The 23971-nt window shown below is 46.8% G+C and overlaps 1 protein-coding gene across 3 annotated transcripts in view; it reads right to left on the bottom strand.

Moving 5' to 3' along the window:
• Spata13 (spermatogenesis associated 13) overlaps positions 1-23971 on the bottom strand; it is a 129294-nt gene that overhangs the window by 29566 nt on the left and 75757 nt on the right. The window contains 1 exon segment of one of the 3 annotated variants that reach the window (NM_001431429.1): positions 611-814. Coding sequence (NP_001418358.1) covers positions 611-665 — 55 coding nt within the window. The 5' untranslated portion in view covers positions 666-814. 3 annotated transcript variants of the gene reach the window in all.

Here is a 23971-nt window from a genome sequence, read left to right as displayed (position 1 = left end):
ATCTGCAGTGAGGGGGAATTCTTCCTGTGAGTCCCCCTCCCCCCTCTTATTTCCTTAGGAGTGCATGGATTACAGTTTGTAACTTCCTAGAATAACATTGCTTGCACATTTAGAGTCTGGTCCAGTTACTGATGAAGAACTATCAGTAAGATGAGGTGAATGTAATGCCCAGATTACTTTCAAAACAGTAAAACTTTAAAACCAATTCTCAGCTTTCGCCCCCCCCCCCCCCCCCAGCACAGGAGGGAGCACTTGCACATCTCTACACACAGGCGCACAGGCACACAGGGATCGCCTTTTAAAAGAAAAGAGATTTTTGCCAAACATAAACAGCCCCCTGTAACAACCAAAGCAGCAAACTCCCCATCCCGAGGCTCGCAAGAAGTGGTCCACACCTGCTCCTACCATTTATTCTGACTACCCTGTCACACCCAAGATCGATTTCTCTGAGGGACCCTCTCATGGGAAAAATGAGATTCTCCCTTTTCCTTCCAGGTACACTCACACCAGATTAGAGAGGAGGGGGGAGCAGAGGGAGAGGAAGAATGGGCGCCTCAGCTCAGAAAGAGAGTAGTCAGCAATGCTGCCCACAGGAGAATTGCACACATACCCATGTGAAGGCTTTCCAGGCTCCAAAATCGTGCTATTTCTCCTCTAGCTACCATCCTTCTGTTTGAACACACACAGCAGGTGGAGGGTGTGACCAAGGAAGCAGGTCCTCAGCTCATCCTGGAGGGTGGCAGGCGGGTCAGGCTGGCAGCTGCGGGAACTCTTGACTGTTGTGTGCTCTCCTGGCCGGAGCTGCCCAGAAACTAACAGCCTGCTGCCCGTGACTCAGGCTTAGTCGCTCCAGCAACATCACCACGCGCTGGCTTTTGGGAGGAAATTCTAAACGAAGGCAAATCCACTGAGCGGCTCAGTGAGTGATGGAAAAGTGCTGCTTTTAACACCAGCCCCCAGGGCTGCCCTCACCTCACAGAGCACTTTCCCAAAGGTTTGTTTCAGAGAGAAAAGCACAGAGGTTGCTGGGTTTGGAAATGGAGTTAAGATTTCGCAGCATGGAATGCCAAAAATTTGAGTTATGCTACATAACACTAACTATAATTTATGGAATCACTAAAGAAGGGACTTTTGTTTGAAAAAAAGTATGTGTAAAAACTATGATAGACACATAATAAGTATGTGTATGAAAGTAATACTTGTATCCGCTACTATGTGAAATATGGGCTTTGTTTTAAAAGCAGTTCCATGAAATAACAGGGTGAGTTATTTTTAATTCCTTCATGCTTTTCTGTATTTCCCAAATAAGCAATTATCAGGCTACTCTTTTACATTTGACGAGGCGGCTGTCAGCAGTGTGCTTCCTTCATTTCTTCTAGACAGGAAGTCACTGTCTTTTAAACTTTATGAATAACAAGCTAATACACACAAAACCACTGGTCGTGTGACCATCCTCAATGTATGGGTCAAACAAGTGATAAAGGCAGCTGGTAAAATGCAGGGGCGATCGTAAGCTTGTGTTTCAAAACCAGAGGGAGCCAACCCACTGCTTCCTTCACTAGATTAACGCAAGTTTCCACCTGGCTTCCGCTTCCTCACGTGCTGAGGAGGGGAGCTGGACACTCATGACCCTCCCCTGGTTGTTTGAAAGATTTGACTCAGTATCTGGGCCACCTCTCTGGTTCCTGATAAAGGTTAGCTGTCCTGGGCCACTGCAACTTGTAAATACCCAGGGATCCTAGAAACAGCCAGGTTCCCTGGGCAGTCACAGCATCAAGCTAGGTCAGGTGGTGCATGTCTGTAAACCCTTCACTCTGGAGAACAGTAAGTCCAAAGCTAGCCTGCATCTGTGGTAGTGAGATCTTGCCTCAAAATAAATCAATTCAACAGTACCAAAGCTTAGGGTACACCCAAGTTAAGGCTATGGATTTAATCACCTGCAAAACACGCACACACACACACACACACACACACACACACACACACACACTGGGGGGCGTGGCTCACACCTGCACTTAGGCTGAGGCAGGAGAGATCAAGAGTTCAGGGTCATCTTCAGATACTAAGTGACTTAGATACCAGCCTGGACTGATAGAAACCCTGCCTCAAAAATAAATGAAAAGGTTTGGAGAGATAGCTCAGCAGTTAAGAGCCTGGCTGTTCTCACAAAAGGACCCAGGTTCAATTCCCAGCACCCACATGGCAGCTCACAACTGTGTGTAATTCCATTTCCAGGGAATCTTACACCCTCACACAGGCATATATGCAGGCAGAACACCAATGTATATAAAATAAATAATAAATTGTTAACAAACAAAATTTCACATCATATAGGCTCTGGTCACATGTTATATTTCATCTTTCATCATACAAGCAAGAGAGCCCTCATCTGGTTCTGGAAGTTTGACACTGAAATTCCTGGCCTCCAGAACAACTGGAAATAAATTTCATTTAATTAAAAACCAGACGAGGGACTTGAGTTCAGTGGTTCAGAGAACTGGTTGCTTTTCCTGGTAACCAGGTATAATTCCCAGCACCGTACATGGTGACTCGAAACCATCTACAGCTCTAGGACCAGGGATCTGATGTCCTCTTTGGACATCCTTGGATAACATGAGCACATCTGGTCAACATACATGTATGCAGACAAAATACCCATACACATTAAAACGAACAAAATAAGCAACCTAAAATGAAGGCGAAACAGACATAAGTCAAGTCAGTTTCAGATGACGACGTAAGACTGGAAGGCGTGTGGCTCAGTGATGGAGAGGTTCAGTATGTGTGAGGCCTAGGGTTTGGGAGCAAGTTTCAGACCGACCAGTGAGAGACCCTGTCTCAAAAATAAAGTGAAGAGAGTTTGAGGAAGATATCCAGTGTAGCTTCTGGCCTCCACACAGGCACACACACTTGCTCAGGTGTGCACCTCTGCACAGGCTGAGGGGGAAAAAGTATAGAGCAAACAGGTTTGACTTTAGGACTTTTATAAAATGTTTGGGGATTATAGCCTACATTTGCCAGTGCTCCAAAAACAAACCTCTAACAGGGTGAAAATTAGTCTTGTTCTTCCAAAGAAACATGTCCCTTTGTATATCTACTGTAGTAGGCAACACAGAGGACACCAAGTCAAGAAATAACTCATAAGAAATGGATTCCCACATCACATAGTGATAGCAAATGCTTGGAAAGTATGACAGGCAGGGTGGCACAGGCCTTGCTGTGGTTTGAATGAGAAATTTCCCCTAGAGACGCAGGCATCTGAACACTTGGGTCACTAGTTGGTGGTGCTATTGGGGGAGTTTAGTGGGTTCCTTCTGGCTGATGGAAATATGTCACTGGAGGTGGGCTCACAGAGTACACAGTCCCACCTGTTTCCAGTTGGCTCTCTGTGCCTCGTGGGTGAGTTTGAAGATGTGGTACCTTAGCCTCCTATTCCTGCTGACCTGCCTTGGACTTGAGGCAATGTCCTCTCCGTAGTGATTGGACTCTTATCCCTCTAATACCGTAAGCCAAAATAAACTCTTCCTTCTAAGTTACCTTGTTCATGGTATGTTATCAAGTAACAGGAAACTAACTAATACAGAAATTGGGACCAGAAAGAGGGCTATTGATGTGAAGAAGCTAGCTAGCCATGCTATTTTCTGGAAGATTTTGAACTAAAAAAGGGTTGAATGCTGCAAGCCATGTGGATGATGGAGGCCCAGGTCAAGATGTTTCAGAGGGGAAAAATAGCTAGAAGCTATGCACATGATATCTGGCAAAGAATCTGGCTGGCTTTTGCCTGTGACCTGAGAACTTTCCTGGGGCTAAGTTAAACAGTAATGGACTAACTTCTCTGGAGAGGGACATGTCAAGACAGTTTAATATTGAGTTAGTGGTATGGTTATTTTTTATAATGCTTATGGAGGTCCACAATGAGAAAAGAGCATGCAGGTCTACAGTTTGGAAAGACACTTGTGAAGCACGAGGCTGCAGTTTTAGAGATTAAGGCTCCTCACTGGAAAGAGGAAAAGGAGTCCTCAGGCAAACTTCCACCAAACTCAATTTCCAAACTGTGAAAGAGGGCCTAAGGCACTGTCTGCTCCTAGAGAGCAAAAGTGTAAAAAGTTGCTGCTAATGAGGTTCAAGTGGGGCAGGGTTCATTTGAAGTGGCAGCCAAACTTGGCAGTGCTGTCCACGTGGTGTTGGCTTTAGAGGCACAGAGGGTTTAAGAGTGAAGGCCATTGATTCTTCCTCCTCGGTCTCAGAGGGCCACTTATGACAGGCTTCTGCCTGAAGGCCGAGAGGGCGGGAAGCTGTGAGAGGCTATTGTATGAAGCTGTGAAAATGAAGCCTGGTTTGCAGCGGAGACTCCAGATGTTGAAGATGCCAGAGTTGTGAGACATTTGCGGGGGAGAAGCTGCACACAGCACAGAAGGAGTGAAACCAGTCAGAATGTGGGAGGGGCGGGGGGCTGAGGAGACGCAGAGACAGAGATTGAAGGCAGCAAAACTGCAGGGGGCACAGACATCTGAGCCTTTGACCCTGGACAGGGAGCTACTGAGTTGGTGTCTGTTTTGCTGGATTTCAGTCTTCTATGGTCCAGTCTTTGCCCACTATGTCCCCATTCCTCACTTTTGGAATGGTAACATGTATTCTGTGGCATTCATTATATGTTGAAGTATGTAATTTCCTTTTTGATCTTACTGGAGGGTATATTTACGAGATGGCTTCAGTCCCAAGAGGAGACGTTGGACTTTTAAAAAGCACTGAGACTGTGAAAGACAATGAGGGGTCTTGAAGTTGGACTAAAAGCACATCGCGTTATCTGATCACAGGGGTAAGGCAGTGGAATATAGTGGCTAAACTCAGACATGGCTCCCTTGGCCTCAGGCATTTAAACACCAGCCCAAAATTATCAAAATAAATAAATGAAAGTAAAATTGTAGAAAAGATGCTGCCTAGAGAAGTCTGAGGCAGGGGGACTACCTCAAATTATAGGTGAAGGATACACTTCACCCCTTTATCTTCTTGTCTGTATTTCTCCAGTTATTTAAAACCCTATCCCTGTATGATCTGGATTGTGTGCCAGCATCACATCACTCCTGACATCTTCAGTGTGACAGCTGAGCTGGGCAAAGTCCCCAGGTACACACTCAGGCCTCAAGATCAATGGTCACAGGGACCCAGGACAACTGCTCTGTGTGTGTGTGTGTGTGTGTGTGTGTGTGTGTGTGTGTGTGTGTGTGTCCTTCCTAGGGCATTTAATATTCTCTCTTCTTTAAAAGTTACTTTCTGGGGGCTGGAGAGATGGCTCAGTGATTAAGAGCCTGGACTGCTCTTCCAGAGGTCCTGAGTTCAATTCCCAGCACCCACATCATGGTGGCTCACAACCATCTGTAATGGGATCTGATGCCCTCTTCTGGTGTGACAGAGACAGTGTACTCGCATACGTGAAATAAGTAAATCTTAAAAAAAAAAAGAGTTATTAAAAGTCGCTTTCTGAAACTTGGACATTAAACACATGGTCTCCTGGAAGGTTCTCCTTTCTGATCCTACTTTACAACGACTGGAACAAACACTAGACGTGAAACAGAGATGGTTCTAACTGCTAGGAGCTGGAAAGCTCTGTGTGAGTTTGCTGCAAACTGTTAAATTCTAAGCTGGACCGGGGGTGCCTGCTTATAACCCCAGCACTGGGGAGGCTGGTGCAGGATTGAGAGCTCAGGCCAGTCTAGGTTACATACAAAGCAAGACCCTGTACCTTATAAAAAATAATAAAAAGTTAAATTCCTTATCATGTTCCTCTGAGACTGAGACAGAACACTCTGTTCCTTTCTAAAACCCTTGATTATAGGCAATGATAAACCACGAAATACCAGCTGGGGAGTGGTTACTAGAGTCCTGTAATCTCAGCCTAGGGGCAGCAGGCTTCGGGCAGTTATGGCCAGTTCCTAATCCTCGCTTTGAAAGGAAGCACAATTTCTGGATTCCTCGGACTCTGTGGAATCCACACTATCTCCCAACTGGCGACAGCATGCTGCCATCCAGTCTTAGCAGCCAGCCAAACACCAGCAGCGAGGATGTGCCTTCAGATAAGTAAATGGATTCATCCTCTTTTACAAGTTAAGCACAGCCAATGCCATTCATAATCCCTTGGCATGTAGTACGACGCAGGCAGGGAAGGAGACGGTGGGACAGGACACGTGACCTCTACACTGGACAAAGCTGGGGTCAACACAGCCTTAACCAGCTGTCCTCACTGCCCAGTTACTGTCACCCTTTCAGATGCTAAGCAACTGAGATCAGATTTTATATTTCCTTCCTCCCCAACCCCACCCGACAGAGTTTACACTCTGTAGCCTGGGTTAGTTCTGAATTTTTAGCAGTTCTGTCTTGGTGTTCTAACGTCTGGGATTATAGGTAGAATACAAACCGCCATGTCTGGCTAGGACTGTTCATTCAAAGAAAACTTTTGAATAAGCAGCATAAAGGAAGTGCAGGAGCAGGCTTGGCAAAGAGGGGCATGCTGTGACCCCAGCAGGGTGGGCATGGAGGGGCATGCTGTGACCCCAGCAGGGTGGGCATGGAGGGGCATGCTGTGACCCCAGCAGGGTGGGCATGGAGGGGCTGTAACCGCAGCAGGGTGGGTATGGAGGGGCATGCTGTGACCCCAGCAGGGTGGGTATGGAGGGGCATGCTGTGACCCCAGCAGGGTGGGCATGGAGGGGCATGCTGTAACCCCAGCAGGGTGGGCATGGAGGGGCATGCTGTGACCCCAGCAGGGTGGGCATGGAGGGGCATGCTGTGACCCCAGCAGGGTGGGCATGGAGGGGCATGCTGTGACCCCAGCAGGGTGGGCATGGAGGGGCATGCTGTGACCCCAGCAGGGTGGGCATGGAGGGGCATGCTGTGACCCCAGCAGGGTGGGTATGGAGGGACATGCTGTGACCCCAGCAGGGTGGGCATGGAGGGGCATGCTGTGACCCCAGCAGGGTGGGCATGGAGGGGCATGCTGTGACCCCAGCAGGGTGGGCATGGAGGGGCATGCTGTGACCCCAGCAGGGTGGGTATGGAGGGGCATGCTGTGACCCCAGCAGGGTGGGCATGGAGGGGCATGCTGTAACCCCAGCAGGGTGGGTATGGAGGGGCTGTGACCGCAGAGCTTAGTAAGAGTTAGAGACAGGAGGGCAACTTCAGGGCCATCATGGGTACTATGTAGTGAGACTGTCTCAAAATAGCAAATGAGGCTGGCAAGACAGGGTAAAGCCGCCTACCACAGGGCCTGACTTCCTGAGTTTGGTCCCTGGGAGCCGTAGGATAGGAGAGACCCGGATCCCACACATTCTGCCCTTCCTCCACATGACTGCTACATCACTCCAGTGAATGCCCACTACATAAAAATAGACTTTAAAAAACAACAAAAGCACAGAAACCAAAGCATACACACCCTGAATAATAATGATAATAAGGATCAAACCAAGAGGACTTCTGGGAGTCGGGAAGCAGAAGCCATGCTAGGCAACCATTTTTCAGTCCAGGCTGGTCTCAAACTCACAATCTCCAGCATAATAAGACAGTCATGCACCCCAATGCCTTGATAAAAGTTATACTTGGAGGAGTCACACATGTGAGACCCACACCGGGGTCACTGGACATAGCCTTTCTTCTTTGTCCTTCGTTCTAATAAAATGCCAGATGGAGTCTCAGGGTAATAAATGTTTAGGTGATTCATAGGCAATTGTGTGGTTACTCAGGTTTTGGGTCACACAAATCAAGGAAAAGGTTCAGTAAAGACTCCCCTAATAACCTGAGTGTATGTGTTTTAAATCAGCTCAAGCTGTATCTGAGCGCCCTACCCCGAGCTCTAAGCCACTGTGTGGATAGGGCGGCTGGTCCAGAACGGGCCACTGGCTGGTGTGGTCAAATAAGCAGCTGAAACGCTCACTGCTTGTGCCCCATGGGTGCTCCTAAGTGATCACAAGAGTCACCCACACTGTGTCAGGCCAGGTTTCTGGCTCTGAGTCAGAGATGAAGTCAGTTCTCCCTTTACTGATGATTTTAAGACTCTGAGATAAGTCACTTGCCCCTGGCCAGAAGGACTCAGTGGAGGGGTGGGATCCTATGTTGGCTTTTTGACCCAATAATCTGTTCACCAGAAAATCACTCCAACAGAAGACAGGTCAAATGATGCTGGATTAGCCATGCAAGTCTCCTATCCTCCCGACCTCACTACTTCATTCTGTTAATTGTACCAAAGAAAAACAGAAACATGTGGCCTGTTTTAAAACAAACTATCAATATATAAATCCATTGCTTCCAAAATACTAGAAGCAGATTTTTGAACATACACACAACACTAAGGCAAAAGCGGGGAAATGATCATTGTGTTGTTCAAGAATTTCAAGGGCCCCTAAGACATAAAGGTGCCTGAGTCCTAAGAACCACAAGGAAGTAGGTGAGACCAGCTCCGGCATGCTGCCCTCTGACCTCTCCACTTGAATCCTGTGGCACATGCACACCAAAGAAAGAAAGAAATGTAAGAAAAGTAATTCCAAAGATTTACACTAAATTTAACTCTGGGTTTTAGAAGGTCTTGCTAGGTAGCCCAAGCTGACTTTAAACTGTTGATCCTCCTGCCTCAGCCTCCTGAGTACCTGGATTATACATGTGTACCATGAGTACTACAGAACTTTGCAGAAAGGAGGGGAGGGGAGTGTGACATAGCAGGAAGAGTGCTTTGCCTAGCAAGGCCAAGAGTCAGTGTTTGATCCCCAGCGCGCGCGCGCGCACACACACACACACACACACACACACACACACACACACACAACTTTGCAAAGAAATATGCTTCTATACCCTCTCACATGTCAATTTATTTAACTGAAAAATCAAATAAAACATGACACAAGGAACAAGTTCCTATGAATAAATCCCATCATTTTAGGGGAAGACAGGGAGCTGTGCTCATTTCCAGAGTATAATATTTTTTAAATTCACACAACTCAACAACAAAATATCACACGAACAAATGAAAACTAGGCAAAAATCTCCAGCGGACTTGTCTGCCAAATGGCCAGTCAATACACAAACATCTTATAAAAACACAGATGATGTCTCATGATACCAGAGATTACAGCACAATAGTAAATCAAGGAATGCCCCCCTACTGTGGCGCTGGGGATGGAGCCTAGGACCGTGGGCATCCTGGGTCAGCTCTCCTCAGCAGAGCTACAGCCTCCTCAGGGACTGAACTTCCTGACATGCACATGTTGTTACTTGCACCAAAACCATTTAGCAAGGGTGAACATCAATCAGCACGTTCATGTTAATGAGCTCTCAGATGCTGTCCCACAGGGATAGAAGTTCTTTTAATCACTACATATGGATCCTTGGCACTTACAGGATATTTTCAGCTATAAAATGAGGAGAGTATCACATGGGTTTAGCAAAATTTATCAACTAGTGCCACGGTAACATCCTGACCCTCCCTGGCTTCAGTGTCCTGCTCTAGTGTAGAACCCAAAGGCTCTTTTTATCTAGGTCACCGAGCTCCTCCAGGCTTTGAGTCACATGACTGCAATTTTTTTATTCTGGCCAGTTTGTCAGCCTTTGACCTTTTTCTTGAAATGCAGTTTCCCTGATGTGTGCACGAAGGTCTTCAATTCTGGGGTTCCAGCAATCCTCCTGCCTCAGCCTTCGAGTATCTAGAAACTACAGGCAAAGGAATGGGGGTGGGGGTGGGGACAGGGTTCAATCTCATTTGCAGCAAGGAGCTCCTCCAAGCTCCTGGGGATCTACCTATCCCAAGTATTTGCTACTTTTGTCAATGTCTTCTCCTGCCCTCCCCCACCCCACCCCCACCCCTACCCCAACCTGGTCCAGAAAACCCTTACCTTTAGCCTGTGTCCCTCCTTCCCTCAAGAGAGCCTTGTGATCTGGGGCCTAATAAAGACCAAGCTGAGGGTTCCAGTTCCGCCCACAGGGCTGGGAACCTGCTCCCTGTCACCCTGGCACCAATGTCATGGACTCCTCCCTTGCCTACAGCATCCGGACAATTCTCTAGACTTCCCATTCTTCACTCCCCCAGCACTATCGCCATTTTTCCTACTTTTGAGCTATGTGGCAACCTAATTAGGGGCAGACACTCCCCACTCCACTATCTAGGCCAAGGAAGGTTCTGAGACCCAAATCTGAGCACCTCACTCCAGCTCCAGAGCAGCTCCTGGCTGCCCAGCCTCTCCCTCCTCTGGTAGCTGAAACTCAGGTGCCCCTCCCCCGACAAAGCCTCAGGGCTATTTAAACTCAGAACTTCCCACCAGGAGCAAGGCACAGACACTGACCCACACAGACTTGCATCATAAGCGGTTCAGCTGCAAACAGTAAAGGTGCAATTGTTCACCCTCATCAACATGGGTGACAAAGGACACCTTTGACACTCTTCCTGTGCACACGCGTTCTTGCCCAATCCACACCATGACGGGTCAGTCATGACTCCAAGTTCCGGTGTCTTAGCACAGAAGTGACTGGTGTGGCAATTTGAGTACAGACCCCTTGATTTTCTTCCTCTTCTCATTTTTATAGTAGTTCCTTGAGAATCGCACACAACGAGTTTGATCACACTCACCCCCTCTCCAGCTCCTCCCAGATCCACCCCTACCCATCCGTCCGTCCTCTTAAAAAAACTGAACAAAACAATCTGATTTCTGCTCAGGACCATGGGAGTGAATTAACCACCCCTCCCCACTCCCCAGTGGGCTCCCACTGCTTTTGGTTGTGGTTTTTATCACAGGATAAAAGGAAGTAAGGTAGAACACTCTGTAGGACAAAGGGTCTCATTTATAGGAGGGACAGAGTTTAAAAATCTCCATCTCTGTCTCTCTGTCTCTGTCTCTCTATCCCTGTCTGTCTGTGTCTGTCTGTCCCCCCCCCCCTCTCTCTCTCTCACACACACACACACACACACACTACATGACAAAGTACCAATGTGGAGAGAGGTCAGAGGAAACTGTGGATGGCACTTCCTGCCTTCATCTTGTTTTGTGACAGGTTATCTTGTTTTCCCTCTGTGAGGGCCAGGGCAGCTGACCCGTAAGCTTTCAGGGTCTCTCCTGTTCCATTTCCTATCTTCCTGGAGGAGCACTGGGGTTAGAGGTGTATGTGACACCACCCCCAAACGTTACCATGATTCTAGGGATTTGAAACTCTGGTCCTTTTATTTCCTCAGCAAGCACTTTACCCCTTAGCCATCTCCCTAGGCTTTCCCCGTCTCAGTCGTCCACTGTCTCTGGAATTGGCCTGAAACCCACTCTGTAGCCAGATTCACTGATCTCCTTACAATCTGGCTGCCTCAAGAGCAGATTACAGACATCGTCTCCCAAGGGCTGAAATCACAGATATAAGCCGGCACACCTGGCTTTTGTTTTGTTAATTAATATTTGATTATTCTTTGGTAATGTCATAGATGCACAATGTATCTTCCCTATTTGTCCTTGGGGCAGGGTCTTAACATTGCCCAATACAGTCTCAGCCTCTGAGCCAATACCCTAGAATCCCTGATCTTCCTGGCTCAAGTTCCCAAGTGCTAGGTTACAAGTGTGTCCCACCAGGCCACCATTGTTTTTTTTAAAAAGAAGTTTCTTTGAAGCCACAGCAAATTTACAATCTAACTTATAAACAAACAAAACAAAAGAGAAAGGAAGAAAACGAAACCCAAGTAAGACAGATGGAGGGGGCTAGAGAGATGGCTCAGTGGTTAAGAGCACTGACTGCTCTTTTCAGAGGTCCTGAGTTCAATTCCCAGCAACCACATGGTGGCTCACAACCATCTGTAAATGAGATCTGATGCCCTCTTCTGGTGTGTCTGAAGACAGTGACAGTATACTTATATGTAATAAATAAATAAATCTTAAAAAAAGAAAAAAGATGGAGAAACAAACAAAAGTAGAGGCTCAGGCCTAGCCCTGGCCTCTGTCCTAGGCCAGGCGTCCCTCCCCAGCTACAGGAAGCAGAAGACGGTAGCCCCACCGTCCAACCCAGAAAGTCTCAGAATAGCCAGGGCCAGGGCCCTTCCAGAGATGTTATCAGAAAGGCCCTCACAGCTGGTCAGACAGGAGTTCCTAAAAGTTCCAAACTTACCAATTGTTCATTAAAAAAAAATTAAATTAGTGCCAGGCACCATGTACACCAGGCAGGCTCATCTGTCAGTTCCAGGCCTGCCTCAAAAAACACAACAAGGGGCTGGGGATTTAGCTCAGTGGTAGAGCGCTTGCCTAGGAAGCACAAGGCCCTGGGTTCGGTCCCCAGCTCCGGAAAAAAAAAAAAAAAAAAAACACAACAAACAGCCCGAACACCGAGGCCAGTTCGAGGGTGTTCTCACAACTGACACCAGCCCCTCGTTAGGGAAAGAAAATAAATGTCCATAAATCTCCGTGCTTCTGAGTTAGGTGTACATTTCACTGTCAAATGAGAACGTCTGGGAGTGTCCCTGTGTTTACACGATTGAATTTTGAAACTGTTGGCCCTTAAACACTGGGAAGGGGCCGGCACATTTTCCTATTTAGATAAACCACGCTTTAATCTGCAAAGTAAATGTTCAGCAGATGATGCAAACCAGGGAGAAGCTGGGCAGATGCTTAGCCAGGTGGGCGGGGGCGGGGCCCAGGGAGAGGGGAGACAGGGAGGCAGCAGCAGAACCCCAAAGGGAATGCTAGTGTGGCTCGCATCTTGCGCATCTCACGGGGCTCCTACAAGGCTGCCTACGCATCCCTGCTGGGCACCCCACGTTTCTTCTTTGACCCATCCACTTAGAACAATGGCAGGATGGCACGGGAGCTCCCAGTTACCTCTTCTGACCATCCTCCTGGACCTAGCAAATGCTCCTGGCAAGTTTTTCCACAGAGGTAATAGTGGGGAAACTGCTGTGTCAATTGTGTGAAAAGCAGCACGGTTTTCCTGTGGTAGAAGACACTGCCATTTCTTCTTTTAGGGTGGAAGGTTTCTTTAAAACGGCCCCCCAAAGGCTGGAAAGTCACCTAAGTGGTTAGCCAGTGGAACCCCCAGAGGGAATGCTCATGTTTTCAGATCCCCTAAGTGCCCACCGGTTGGGTGACTTTCATCCCCTGGGGCTCGTACCGTGTACTGCTCTTGCCAAGGACTTGATCTGATACCCAGCAACTCTGTCCCAAGGCTCAGATCTGCTTGCCTACATCTTTCTTCAGCTCTAAGAGGCCACGATACCTTTGGCCTCCTCTGGTACTTGCAATCATGTGCATATATATCCATATGCATACGTGCATATACATACATACATACATACATACATACATACATACATATATACATGTGCATATACACACCCACCAAATGAAAAGAAAATCATGAAGAAAAAATTAAAAACAGTTCTCACAGGAGAAATATGAGACACTCAGCCGTAATTCCAGCACTCAGAAAGGAGAAACTAGAAGGTTGCCTTAAATCCCAGGCTGGCCTGTCCTACACGGTGATTTCCAGGCTAGCTGGGCTCCAGAGACACTGCCTCAGAAATGTAAACCAAACAAACAAATAAAACAATTTAAAAAAGAAATTTATGTTGAGAATGCAAATGTCACTCCCCCTGCTTAGTTCTAGCTTTGAATTGTTTTTGTAGACCACTGTAAAAACAGTGACCAATCCCATCTATAATACTTTCTTGAAATGGGCCCCCATGGAACTCAGACTAGTCTCAAACTCCTGTTCTCTTAGCTTCGATCTTCGTGGTGCAGGGTGTGTGTGTGTGTGTGTGTGTGTGTGTGTGTGTGTGTGTACTGCTCCAACTTTACTTAATTTCTTCCTAACAGTCGAACATGGCATTTTAAAAACTTCAGAGCAGGTTTCCAAAGCTCACCCTCATACCAGTCTTTGGCTGTGCTGGTGTGGCTCACAGACAGTTGGCCAGCTCCCTCCACATCTGCCTTGGGCTGATTTCTAGCCCCCTGGGATGCTCAAATCCCTAAGACAGAATTTATATACATCCTCTTCCAGATTTTGATCATTCCTAGGTGACTTGCAACACCCAAGACAGTGTAAACATGGTGTAAAAGGATGTCACGGTGGGTTATTTGTAGAGTAATGAGGACAATGTTTCTAGTCACTCTACCAAGTCTTTGCAATTTTTCTTCCAAATATTTTTATCTGAGATTTGTTCTGTAAGTGTGGATCACACAGATAAGGAAGGACAGCTGTGATCCTACCCACGTATCCTTTGTAGATAAAGTTGGTCTTTATCTGTATCATGCCTTAGAAAGCACTGGAGGTGAAGGGCTGGACATGGCTCAGTAGGGCAGCTGTGGGATATGCAAGGCCCTGGTTTGGAACCTGGGCAGGGGTTGCGGCAGGGGATGACTGAAATTGCAGTTGTTTCTATTTGTATGGTGATGCCAATGTTGCTAGAAATGCATGTTCTTCTGAGGAAGACTGACAGATCCAGTGTGGTACACTAGGAATCTAGACTGAGTTGATTTGATCCTCTTTCCTAACTTGGAGTGAGGGCAGTCTCACACACACACACACACACACACACACACACACACACACACACACACACACAGGCACACATGCACTCACACACAGGCACACACTCACTTGCACACATGCACTCACACACACACAAATGTAATTAAGTAATGAGTGATTACTGGAGTAGGTTATAAAGCCATAAAAGGTCAATTCACAGTGGGTGTGTGGCTCGAACCCGTAATTCCAGCAATTGGGAAGTTAAAGCGGGAAGATTGTCGTCAAGCTGGGGCCAATCTGAGCTATATAATTTGAGGAGGCCTGGGCAACAGAGAGAGGCCTATCTCAGCAGGCAAACGCACTTGTCATCAGCCTGACAACCTCAGTTCAATCCCTGGCACCCACACAGACAAGAGAGAAACTGGACTCCTACAAGTTGTCCCCTAGCCTCCCTATCTATTTGCACACAATTAATTAACTACAGCTAGTTGATTCTCTTGGCTGGAAAAGCAAGCCCAGCACAATGGTGTATACTCACAATCCCAGCACTTGGGAGCAGCGGCAGACCTGGCTAGAGGGCATGAGAAGCTCTCTCGAAATAAAACACTCTAAAACAGAAGCAAAAGTTGAACCCACCTCCAGGAGAGATGGTTTTTCTCTATTATTGCACTAACCAACCTCAGCACTCTCTCGCCAGTTACTTCTTACTAACAAGCAGTGCTTTAACACACGTGCTGACTGAGGCTTTATTGACTTATTTAATTAAAGCAACCTGGGGATAGAACCCACATTTTAAGCAAGTGTCCCGCTGAGTTGCACTAAAGTGCTTTTTCAAACCATAAGAGGGCTGAGGTGATGGTCTAGCTGTTAAAAGCTGGGAATGCTCTTCCAGAAGACGGGAGTCCGGTTCTCAGCAATCCCATCAGTAGCTCACAAATGTAACTCAGGAAAATCCGACCTCCTCAGGCACAGCGCTCACATGTTAACTGTGCCCACATATACACATAATTAAGAATAAGATATTTTTTTAATAAGGGGAGGGGTATGCAGCACAGTGTGACTTTAAATTCTCAACCCTTCAACCTCCATCTCGTAAGTGCTAAGATCAGAAGGGTGCTCTGCCATTCTCAGCCTAGATATGATTTCATGTGTGTGAGATTTGTATTACATACACGTCTGTATGTGGATGAATGAGTGAGTGAGTGTGTGTGTGTGTGTGTGTGTGTGTGTGTGTGTGTGTGTGCTTAAGGTAGGACGACTGTGAAGGCTAGGCATTATAGCACATGGCTGTATCTTAGCAATTAGGATTCTGAGGCAAGATGATGTTAAATTTAAGATCTGTCCAGGACATACAATGAGTCCAAGGCTAGCCTAGGATATAGAGACTACCGTGTGTATTGTATGGATACATCACCTGCCAATTTAAAAAGCCTGCGGGTCTATGGCTTAGGTAGAAAACAGAGGTGGGACATTCAGGAGAGAGCAAGGATTCTGGGATCGAGCCCGAGCGGGAAGATTCACCAGGAAGACGTGACGAGACGGACTCATGGAACCTGAGCACAGGTGAGCAGCCACAGGGCAAAGTGTACGTTAAAATAGATGGGCTATCTCTAGTTATATCTAACCTGAGTAGAGCCTAGCTATATGGCTAAGGTATTTGTAAATTATCTTGAGTCTGAATCTTATTTCTGGGAGCATGGGACTAGGAGGCAGAACCAGGATTAATTTCTACACTAGAAAACTTAGGGACACACTCGAAGTGAAATTTAATGAATTAATTAATGGGTTGGGAATGTCGGCCAGTGACAGATCACTGCGTAAGTAGCATGCTCAAGGCCTTGGGACTTATCCCCAGAACCTAGATAGTGTAGTTTCACTATTTGGCCCACACTACCCTTAAATTCCTTAAACTCATGCCTTAGCCTCCTGAGTGCTGTTACAGGCTTGAACTACCCAGCTGCCCACAGCAGCTTTATCAATGAACTTTTATAAAGTCACTGGTGAGTGTACGACATTGCTAAGTGCCACTGTGATGATCAGCCTTCCTCAGTTTTATCACCAGCACCACACCCAATAACAGAAAGGCAGTTCTCAGGACCGCCCACGTGGCTTCCCTCACACAGAGCTAAGGCTGTTACTAACCAGAAGCACAGCACACAGTGGCAAACTTGAGAAGAGAAATCATTTCACTAAGAAAGCACAGATGTTTTTCTTTCCTCTAAGACTTATTATGTATACAGTGTTCTGCCTGCATATATGCCTGCATGCCAGAAGAGGGCACCAGACTTCATTATAGATGGTTGCTGGGAATTGAACTCAGGACCTCTAGAAGAGCAGCTAGTACTCTTAACCCCTGAGCCATCTCTCTAGCTCTGCACAGGTATTTCTTAAATAAAAAAAAAAAAAAAGGAAGAATGAAAGTCAGTTAGCTGGGTGTGGTCGTACAGTTATAATCCCAGCACTTGAAAGGCAGAAGTAGAAGGATCCTGGATTTGAGATCAGCCTAGGTTCAAACAAAACATAATAGCAACAATAGAAAAGAGAAAAGTGGAATAAGAAACATTCACATCTCTAGATCTTGAGAAAACCGCAACCATAGATACTGTTCTTTCTCTTTTCCTTGGTGACTGGGATGGAACCCAGGACGTCGGGCACCCTGGGTATGTGCTCTACCACCGAACATGGATACCTCTGCTTCTGCATATTTTGACAATGCCTGACCAGGGAGGAGGAAATATGCTTCTAGGCATTCACAGAGGCCGAGTGATCACCAGCATGTCTCAGAGTTCATCTCAACGATTTCTCATCAACTTTTCTGGAGCATATAAAAACAAATCTCTTATTTAACTTTTTGGAGAATGAATACACACACACACACACACACACACAGAGAGAGAGAGAGAGAGAGAGAGAGAGAGAGAGAGAGAGAGAGAGAGAGAGAGAGAATACACATTCACACATTGCACACACAACTTAAATAACTGCAGGACTATAAACTAGCTTCCCGGTTATCTTTTGCCTGTGACTCTGTTGCTTTCTCTCTCCAATTCTTCCACTAAAGAGAAGCCGGGCCTAGACAGTAACTGCTAACTCTTCCTTAGAAGGCACTTAGATGCCCCAGCCATCCCACAAGAGCTGATACAGTCACTGCCCGAGCTAACAAAACTAATGATTCATGTTGTCACAGTTCAGTTCCTACGAAAACATCCCAATTTGGCTCTTAGAAGAATTTAAATGTTTGTGTTATAATTTAATCTTTATTTTAGGTGTATGGGTGCCTGGCCTCCATGTGTCTCTGCATCTTGTATATGTGGAGGCCATAAGAGATCCCTCGGGACAAGAGTTACAGATCTGTGTGAGCCATCCTATGGTACTGGGGATGGAATTCATATCCTCCGGCAAGGCAGTAGTGCTCTTAACCTCTGAGCCATCTCTTCAGCCACAGTCTTTTTAATTTGTTTGGGGCTTCTCCAGACAGGCCTTGCTGTATAGCTCAGGCTGGTACTGAACTCACTATTTTCCTGCCTCTGCCTCTTTGGTGCCGGATTATAGGTGTGTGCTGTCATGTCTAGCCTCAAAAAGGTCTCTTTAATTAAGTGGTTTGCTGATATCGGGACCCCATGCGATGTTCACACACTCTATCAATGAATGTGACTTTGATTAAACCAGTTAAAGTTTTTGGGGGAGTATCTGTATTCAATCCATAGGCTCGTAAAGCTGGAAGTCATTTCAGAACTTGGCTGGTTGGTATGCCAAACACCTCTGTGATGGTTAGAATGAGAAGTGTCCCCAGTGGACTCAGATACATGAATACCTGCTCCCCAGCAGGTGGTACTGTTTAGAGAGGCGATGTAGCCTTGCTGGGGGAAGTATATCACTGGGAGATGAACTTTGAGAGTTCATAGCCTTTCTGGTTTCTGTTCACACTCTGTGTCATGCTATTGAAGGCCCAATTGCTGTGGAAGGTATGTTCTTGCTGCCGTGCCTCACCTCTTCTTGCGAGGATGGAACCATAGCCAAAATAAAAGCTTTCTTCTGTAAGCTGTTGGTCATGGTAGAGTAACTAGAACAGAACTTGGTATCAGGAGTGGGATGATTACAAAGGCCCTGAGCATGTTGACATGGGGGTGTGGGGTAAGAGTGTAGAAGATTTTGGAATTTTGGACTAGAAAAGCAGTTGAATGCAGCAGGCAGAGTGTGGTGGTCTGTCCTCAGAGGAGTGCCGAGATCAAAGAGAACATAGAGGCTTAGCTCAAGTGTTTTCAGAGAGCATTAAGAACTTTAACAGCAGCTGAGCTACAGGCCATTCTTCTGATATTTTGGTAACAAATATGGCTGCCTTCTACCCTTGTCCTAAGAATTTGCCTGAGGGTAAATTTAAAAGTGGACTCTTTTATCTGATGGAGAAAATTTCAAGACAACATAATGTAGAATCTGTGGTGTGGTTACTACTGATAATTAATAATGCATGTGCAGTCTGCAAGTGTGACAAAATATCTAAAATGCAGTCTGGAGAGGGAAGCGCTGGTAAATTTAAGGCTGTGAGCAAGGCTCTGGATAAAAGAGAGATTGTAATTCTTATGGAGATTAGCACCACCAATAAGAGGCCTCAGGCTCCTCACTGGCATGAAGGGAACATTACCCAAGATGGCACCATCTGAAAGCTTCCAACCTGTGAAAGAGAAAGACCTAAACTGTTTCCCTATTCCAAAAAGGAAGAGTGAGGCAAAGCATCTGCTACTGTGGCTTGAGGGGGCCAAGCTCTACCCCAGGCTGACAGGAACTTGACGGTGTTGCCCGAGTGGTGCTGGATTCTGAGGCATGAAGAATGCAAGAGTGAAGGGCTCATAGATCCTTCCTCCCCAGCCTCAGAGGGCCACTGAAGCCAGGCAGTGTGTGGCAGGGAGCCCCTGCATGAAGAGGGAAGGAGGCTGTGAGAGGCCACTGTGTGAAGCTAGGATGGTGAAGCCTAGGTTGCGGTGGAGAGCACTGGATGTTGGAGATGCCAGACTATGAGACGTCACCCAAGGAGAGCTGCACTCGAGGGAGAGAATTCTGCCCAAGAGTATGCTGCAGGCAGCAAAGTGAGGGAGCCGCCATCCTAAGCAGTCTAGGATTTCCCCTGTCCCCTAAATCCTCCCTCCTGGAATGGAAATCTGTCTTCATCAGGGTTTCTATTGCTGTGGCAAACATCATGACCAAAAGCAACTTGAGGATGAAAGGGTTATTTTCGTCTTACAGCTTTTAGTCCATCGCCCTGGGAAGCCATGGCAGGAACCTGGAAGCAGGACCTGGCACAGAGGCCATGGAGGGTGCTGCTTACTGGCTTGTTCCTTACAGTTTGCTCAGCCTGCTTTCTAGGACCAGTGCCCAGGGATGGCACTGCCCACTGTGGCCCTTCTATAGTACTCACTAATCAAGAATACCTTAAGGACTTGCCTGCAAGCTAATCTTATGGAGGCATTTTCTCAAGTCCTCTCCCCAGCTATGTGTAGGTTTGAGTCAAGCTGACAAAACTAAACAGCACAGAGGGTACATTCTGTGCCACTGTATGTTCAAAGTGTCCACTTTGCTGTGTGTGTGTGTGTGTGTGTGTGTGTGTGTGTGTGTGTGTAGGGTCACAATTAAGAGATTACCTTGAAGTCAGGTAGTGGTGGCACATATCTCAGGAAGCAGGGGTAGTCGGATGTTTGTGCTGGAAGCCAGCCTGGTCTACAGAGCAAGTTCCAGGACAACTGAGGCTACCCAGAGAAACCCTGTCTTTAAAAAACAAACAAACAAACAAACAAACACCAAAACCAAACAAACCCTGACTTGGACTTTTAGACAGTGTTCAGACTAAAGGACTGTGGGACAAAATGCATTTTGCATTCGATATGATCATGAGTCTTACAGGGGTCAGGTAGTGGAATGTGGTGGTTAGACCAGACAATGTTCCTCCCCAGGTTCACGCACTTGAAGACCTGGCGCCCAGCTGGTCACACGATCTGGGAAGGTGGTGCAGCTTTGCTAGAGGAACTACATCACGGTCGAGGCCTGCGCTAACTGCCTTGCCCCAGTTCCAGTTTGCTCTGCTTTGTGTTTGAAGATCTGCACTGTCAGCTTCCCGCTCCTGCTGCCATGCATGCTGCACGCTGCTTGCTGTCCCCAGTCTCCCACATCTGTCAGGTTGGACTCTTATCCCTCTAGAACGGTAAGCTATGATGACCTTACATACATTGTTCACATTATAAGGCATCATAAAAGTAACTAATGTAACATCCTAACATCTAGAAAGAAAGGATCCTTAACTAGGCAGACAGAGGGGTAGGAAATGGTCCAACAGGAGCCACAAGTCAGCAAGGGAGCATGGTGGAAGCTTCTATAAGCTACAGACTGATTAGGCATCTAGACCAGAGATGCCTTAGTTGCCATGGAGACCTAAAATGCTATGCAAGTGAAGCATATGTTATGGGGTAGTGGGTAGTTGCTGTCCTGAGCACAAAGGTCATGGCCTGACCCATCAAGTCTCTGGTTATGTCTCCCTGCTCTTGGGGTCCCTAACAAAGCTACTTCCATTAAGGTAATCATTTGACTAATGAAGCAGAAAATATGTGCATCAGCCACTGTGACAGGGAAACCCAGACCCCTGCATCCGGGGTTCCCATAGAGCAGGTCATCCCTGCACAGATATTTTACTAAGTGAGTCATTTTGCTGTTGACAGGCTTCTATCGTTTACCTCCACCCAGGACAGAGAAACTCTCAGTGGAAGACTCGCTTCTTAATTCTTTATACAGAGTAAGCCTGCAAACGTGCATGCCTGGGCAGAGGATGGCTACGCCTTGATGTGGTGCCAGGGGTGTGAATATCAGAAGCCCCTCGAAGCTTACAGAAAGACACAAAAGACGCTGTTAGTAACCATGCGGGCGTGATGCTCCCCATGCAGACATAGGCTAATGATCTCTACTCATCTGATGCATGGCTCAGTGGACTCAGGATAAAACAAAACACCCACCAGGCCATGGCTATGGAAAGGAAGCCCAGTCTGAGCTAGACCACAGGGCCTGCCCTCAGCAGGGTTAATGACAGGGTTCTCTGTAGGAACCAGATAGCTACTTGTGGAAAGCTGATTACAATGGACATTTTTATAACAGAAGCAGGCAATGATTTGTCCTCACTGAAAAAGGCACTTGGGCTGGACGCAGATTATTCATGACCCTTCACTGGCCTCACCAGAGGCTCCTAGACAGCCCTGGCATCTCCCAGATGCCACCTACGACTTCCTAGGGACTGGCTCACATCCAATACCACCTCAGTATAATCAATTGCCTAGGAAGCTTGGGGACACATCCTGCTGCTGCCAGGATACCCTTGCAGGGGGACATGCTGTGAACCTGTGACTCATGTCACCAGGGGGTGCTCAGCCACAGCCGGAAACCATGGGTAAACATAGAAGCGGCTACTTTCCTCTGCCACAGCACACGCCAAACTACCGTACATGCTATTTTCCTTCGTGCTCTCTGATTTTAATCTTTATCTTTTATTCATCTTTTGGGTTTTGATGTATAGCTCATGCTAACCTGGAAATCACAGTGAGGCCCAAGCTAACTTGGCTGACTTGGCTCCCTGAGATTACAGATATGCACCACCAAATAGGCCTGGCCATCCTTCTGTTCTAAAGCACAAGCCAGGACCCACCACTATACACATACTGTATGGTATGTTTGTGCCCACATATATGTGCGCGCGCGCACACACACACACACACACACACACACACATACACACACACACACACATTTTTGCTTTTGTTTTGTTTTTCAAGACAGGATTTCTCTGTATAACTCTGGCTGTCCTGGAACTCACTCTGTAAACCAAGGTGGCCTCAAGTTCAGATCTACCTACCTCTGTCTCCCGAGTGCTGGGATTAAAGGGGTATCCTACCATGCCCAGCTCTGTTGTTATTGTTTTCAATTGGAGCAAAAACTAGAATCTACCATTTCCAATTAGCAATGTCTCCCTATTGTACTCAGAACGCCAGGTCCTCAGGACATGAGATGCCTTCCATTTAGCCACTACCTCTGACCACAGTGCCCTCTTCTATCCATGTTTCCTGAGCTCAGTCACTCTGGTCTCCTTGTTGAACCTTGGTGGAGCATCTGCTGCTATTCCAGGAGACCTCATACCTTTTCCTCATCGCCCAGGCTAATACTCAGGGTCACTTCTGCCCCTTCCTGTTCTCCACTACTCCTCCTCATTTTCTCACAGGCATCACTGGTGACTTAGGGAATCCTACCAAGAAGCTATTTAAATGCTGGAGTGTATAGTACCCCTCTGTATCCAAGGGCCTTTTGGACAACAAGCTCCTCTGTGGATACTCAAGTTCCTTTACTCAAAATAGTAACCTTAGCACATAACAAACACACATTCTCTTGAATACTTGAAATTGTCTCTAGATGGCTCACAAAACTAGTACAGTGTAAATAGCATATGCACATTTGTTCAGGTCTGGTGACTAGGTCATGAAAAGGCTGGGGCCTGAACATGTAGCATGTATGGAACCCTGGGTTCAGGCTCAAGGGAGAGGAGCCTGGGCATGCTCAATGAAGGTATAACTCTTCTCAATATTTCCAGTGGGCTAACTCTGTAAATGGTATAGGTGCAGCACTGTGGGGTGACATGGTTTGGCTAAGAGTATTCCCCCACCGATTGTAGACTGGTAAAACCATTCTGGAAATCAGTCTGGAGGTTCCTCAGAAAACTGGACATTGAACTATCTGAGGATCCAGGTATACCTCTCTTGGGCATATACCCACAAGGTGCCCCAACACATAAAAAAGACACGTGCTCCACTATGTTCATAGCAGTCTTATTTATAATAGCCAGAAGCTGGAAAGAACCCAGATGCCCTTCAACAGAGGAATGGATACATAAAATGTGGTACATCTACACAATGGAATATTATTCAGCTATCAAAAACAATGCCTTTATGAAATTCATAGGCAAATGGTTGGAACTAGAAAATATCATCCTGAGTGAGGTAACCCAATCACAGAAAAACACACATGGTATGCACTCATTGATAAGTGGCTATTAGCCCAAATGCTTGAATTACCCTAGATGCACAGAACACATGAAACTCAAGACGGATGATCAAAATGTGAATGCTTCACTCCTTCTTTAAAAGGGGGAACAAGAATACCCTTGGCAGGGAATAGAGAAGCAAAGATTAAAACAGAGACAGAAGAACACCCATTCAGAGACTGCCCTACATGTGGCCCACACATATACAGCCACCCAATTAGACAAGATGGATGAAGCAAAGAAGTGCAGGTGGACAGGAGCCGGATGTAGATCTCTCCTGAGAGACACAGCCAGAATACAGCAAATACAGAGGTGAAAGCCAGCAGCAAACCACTGAACTGAGAATAGGACCCCCGTTGATGGAATCAGAGAAAGAACTGGAAGAGCTTGAAGGGGCTTGAGACCCCTTATGAACAACAATGCCAAGCAACTAGA

This window comes from Rattus norvegicus, chromosome 15, assembly GCF_021556685.1.
Source record: "Rattus norvegicus strain SHRSP/BbbUtx chromosome 15, alternate assembly SHRSP_T2T, whole genome shotgun sequence".
NCBI lineage: Eukaryota > Metazoa > Chordata > Mammalia > Rodentia > Muridae > Rattus > Rattus norvegicus.
The sequence above is the reverse complement of the archived record's forward strand: the minus strand, read 5'-3'. Positions and strand labels throughout refer to the sequence as shown.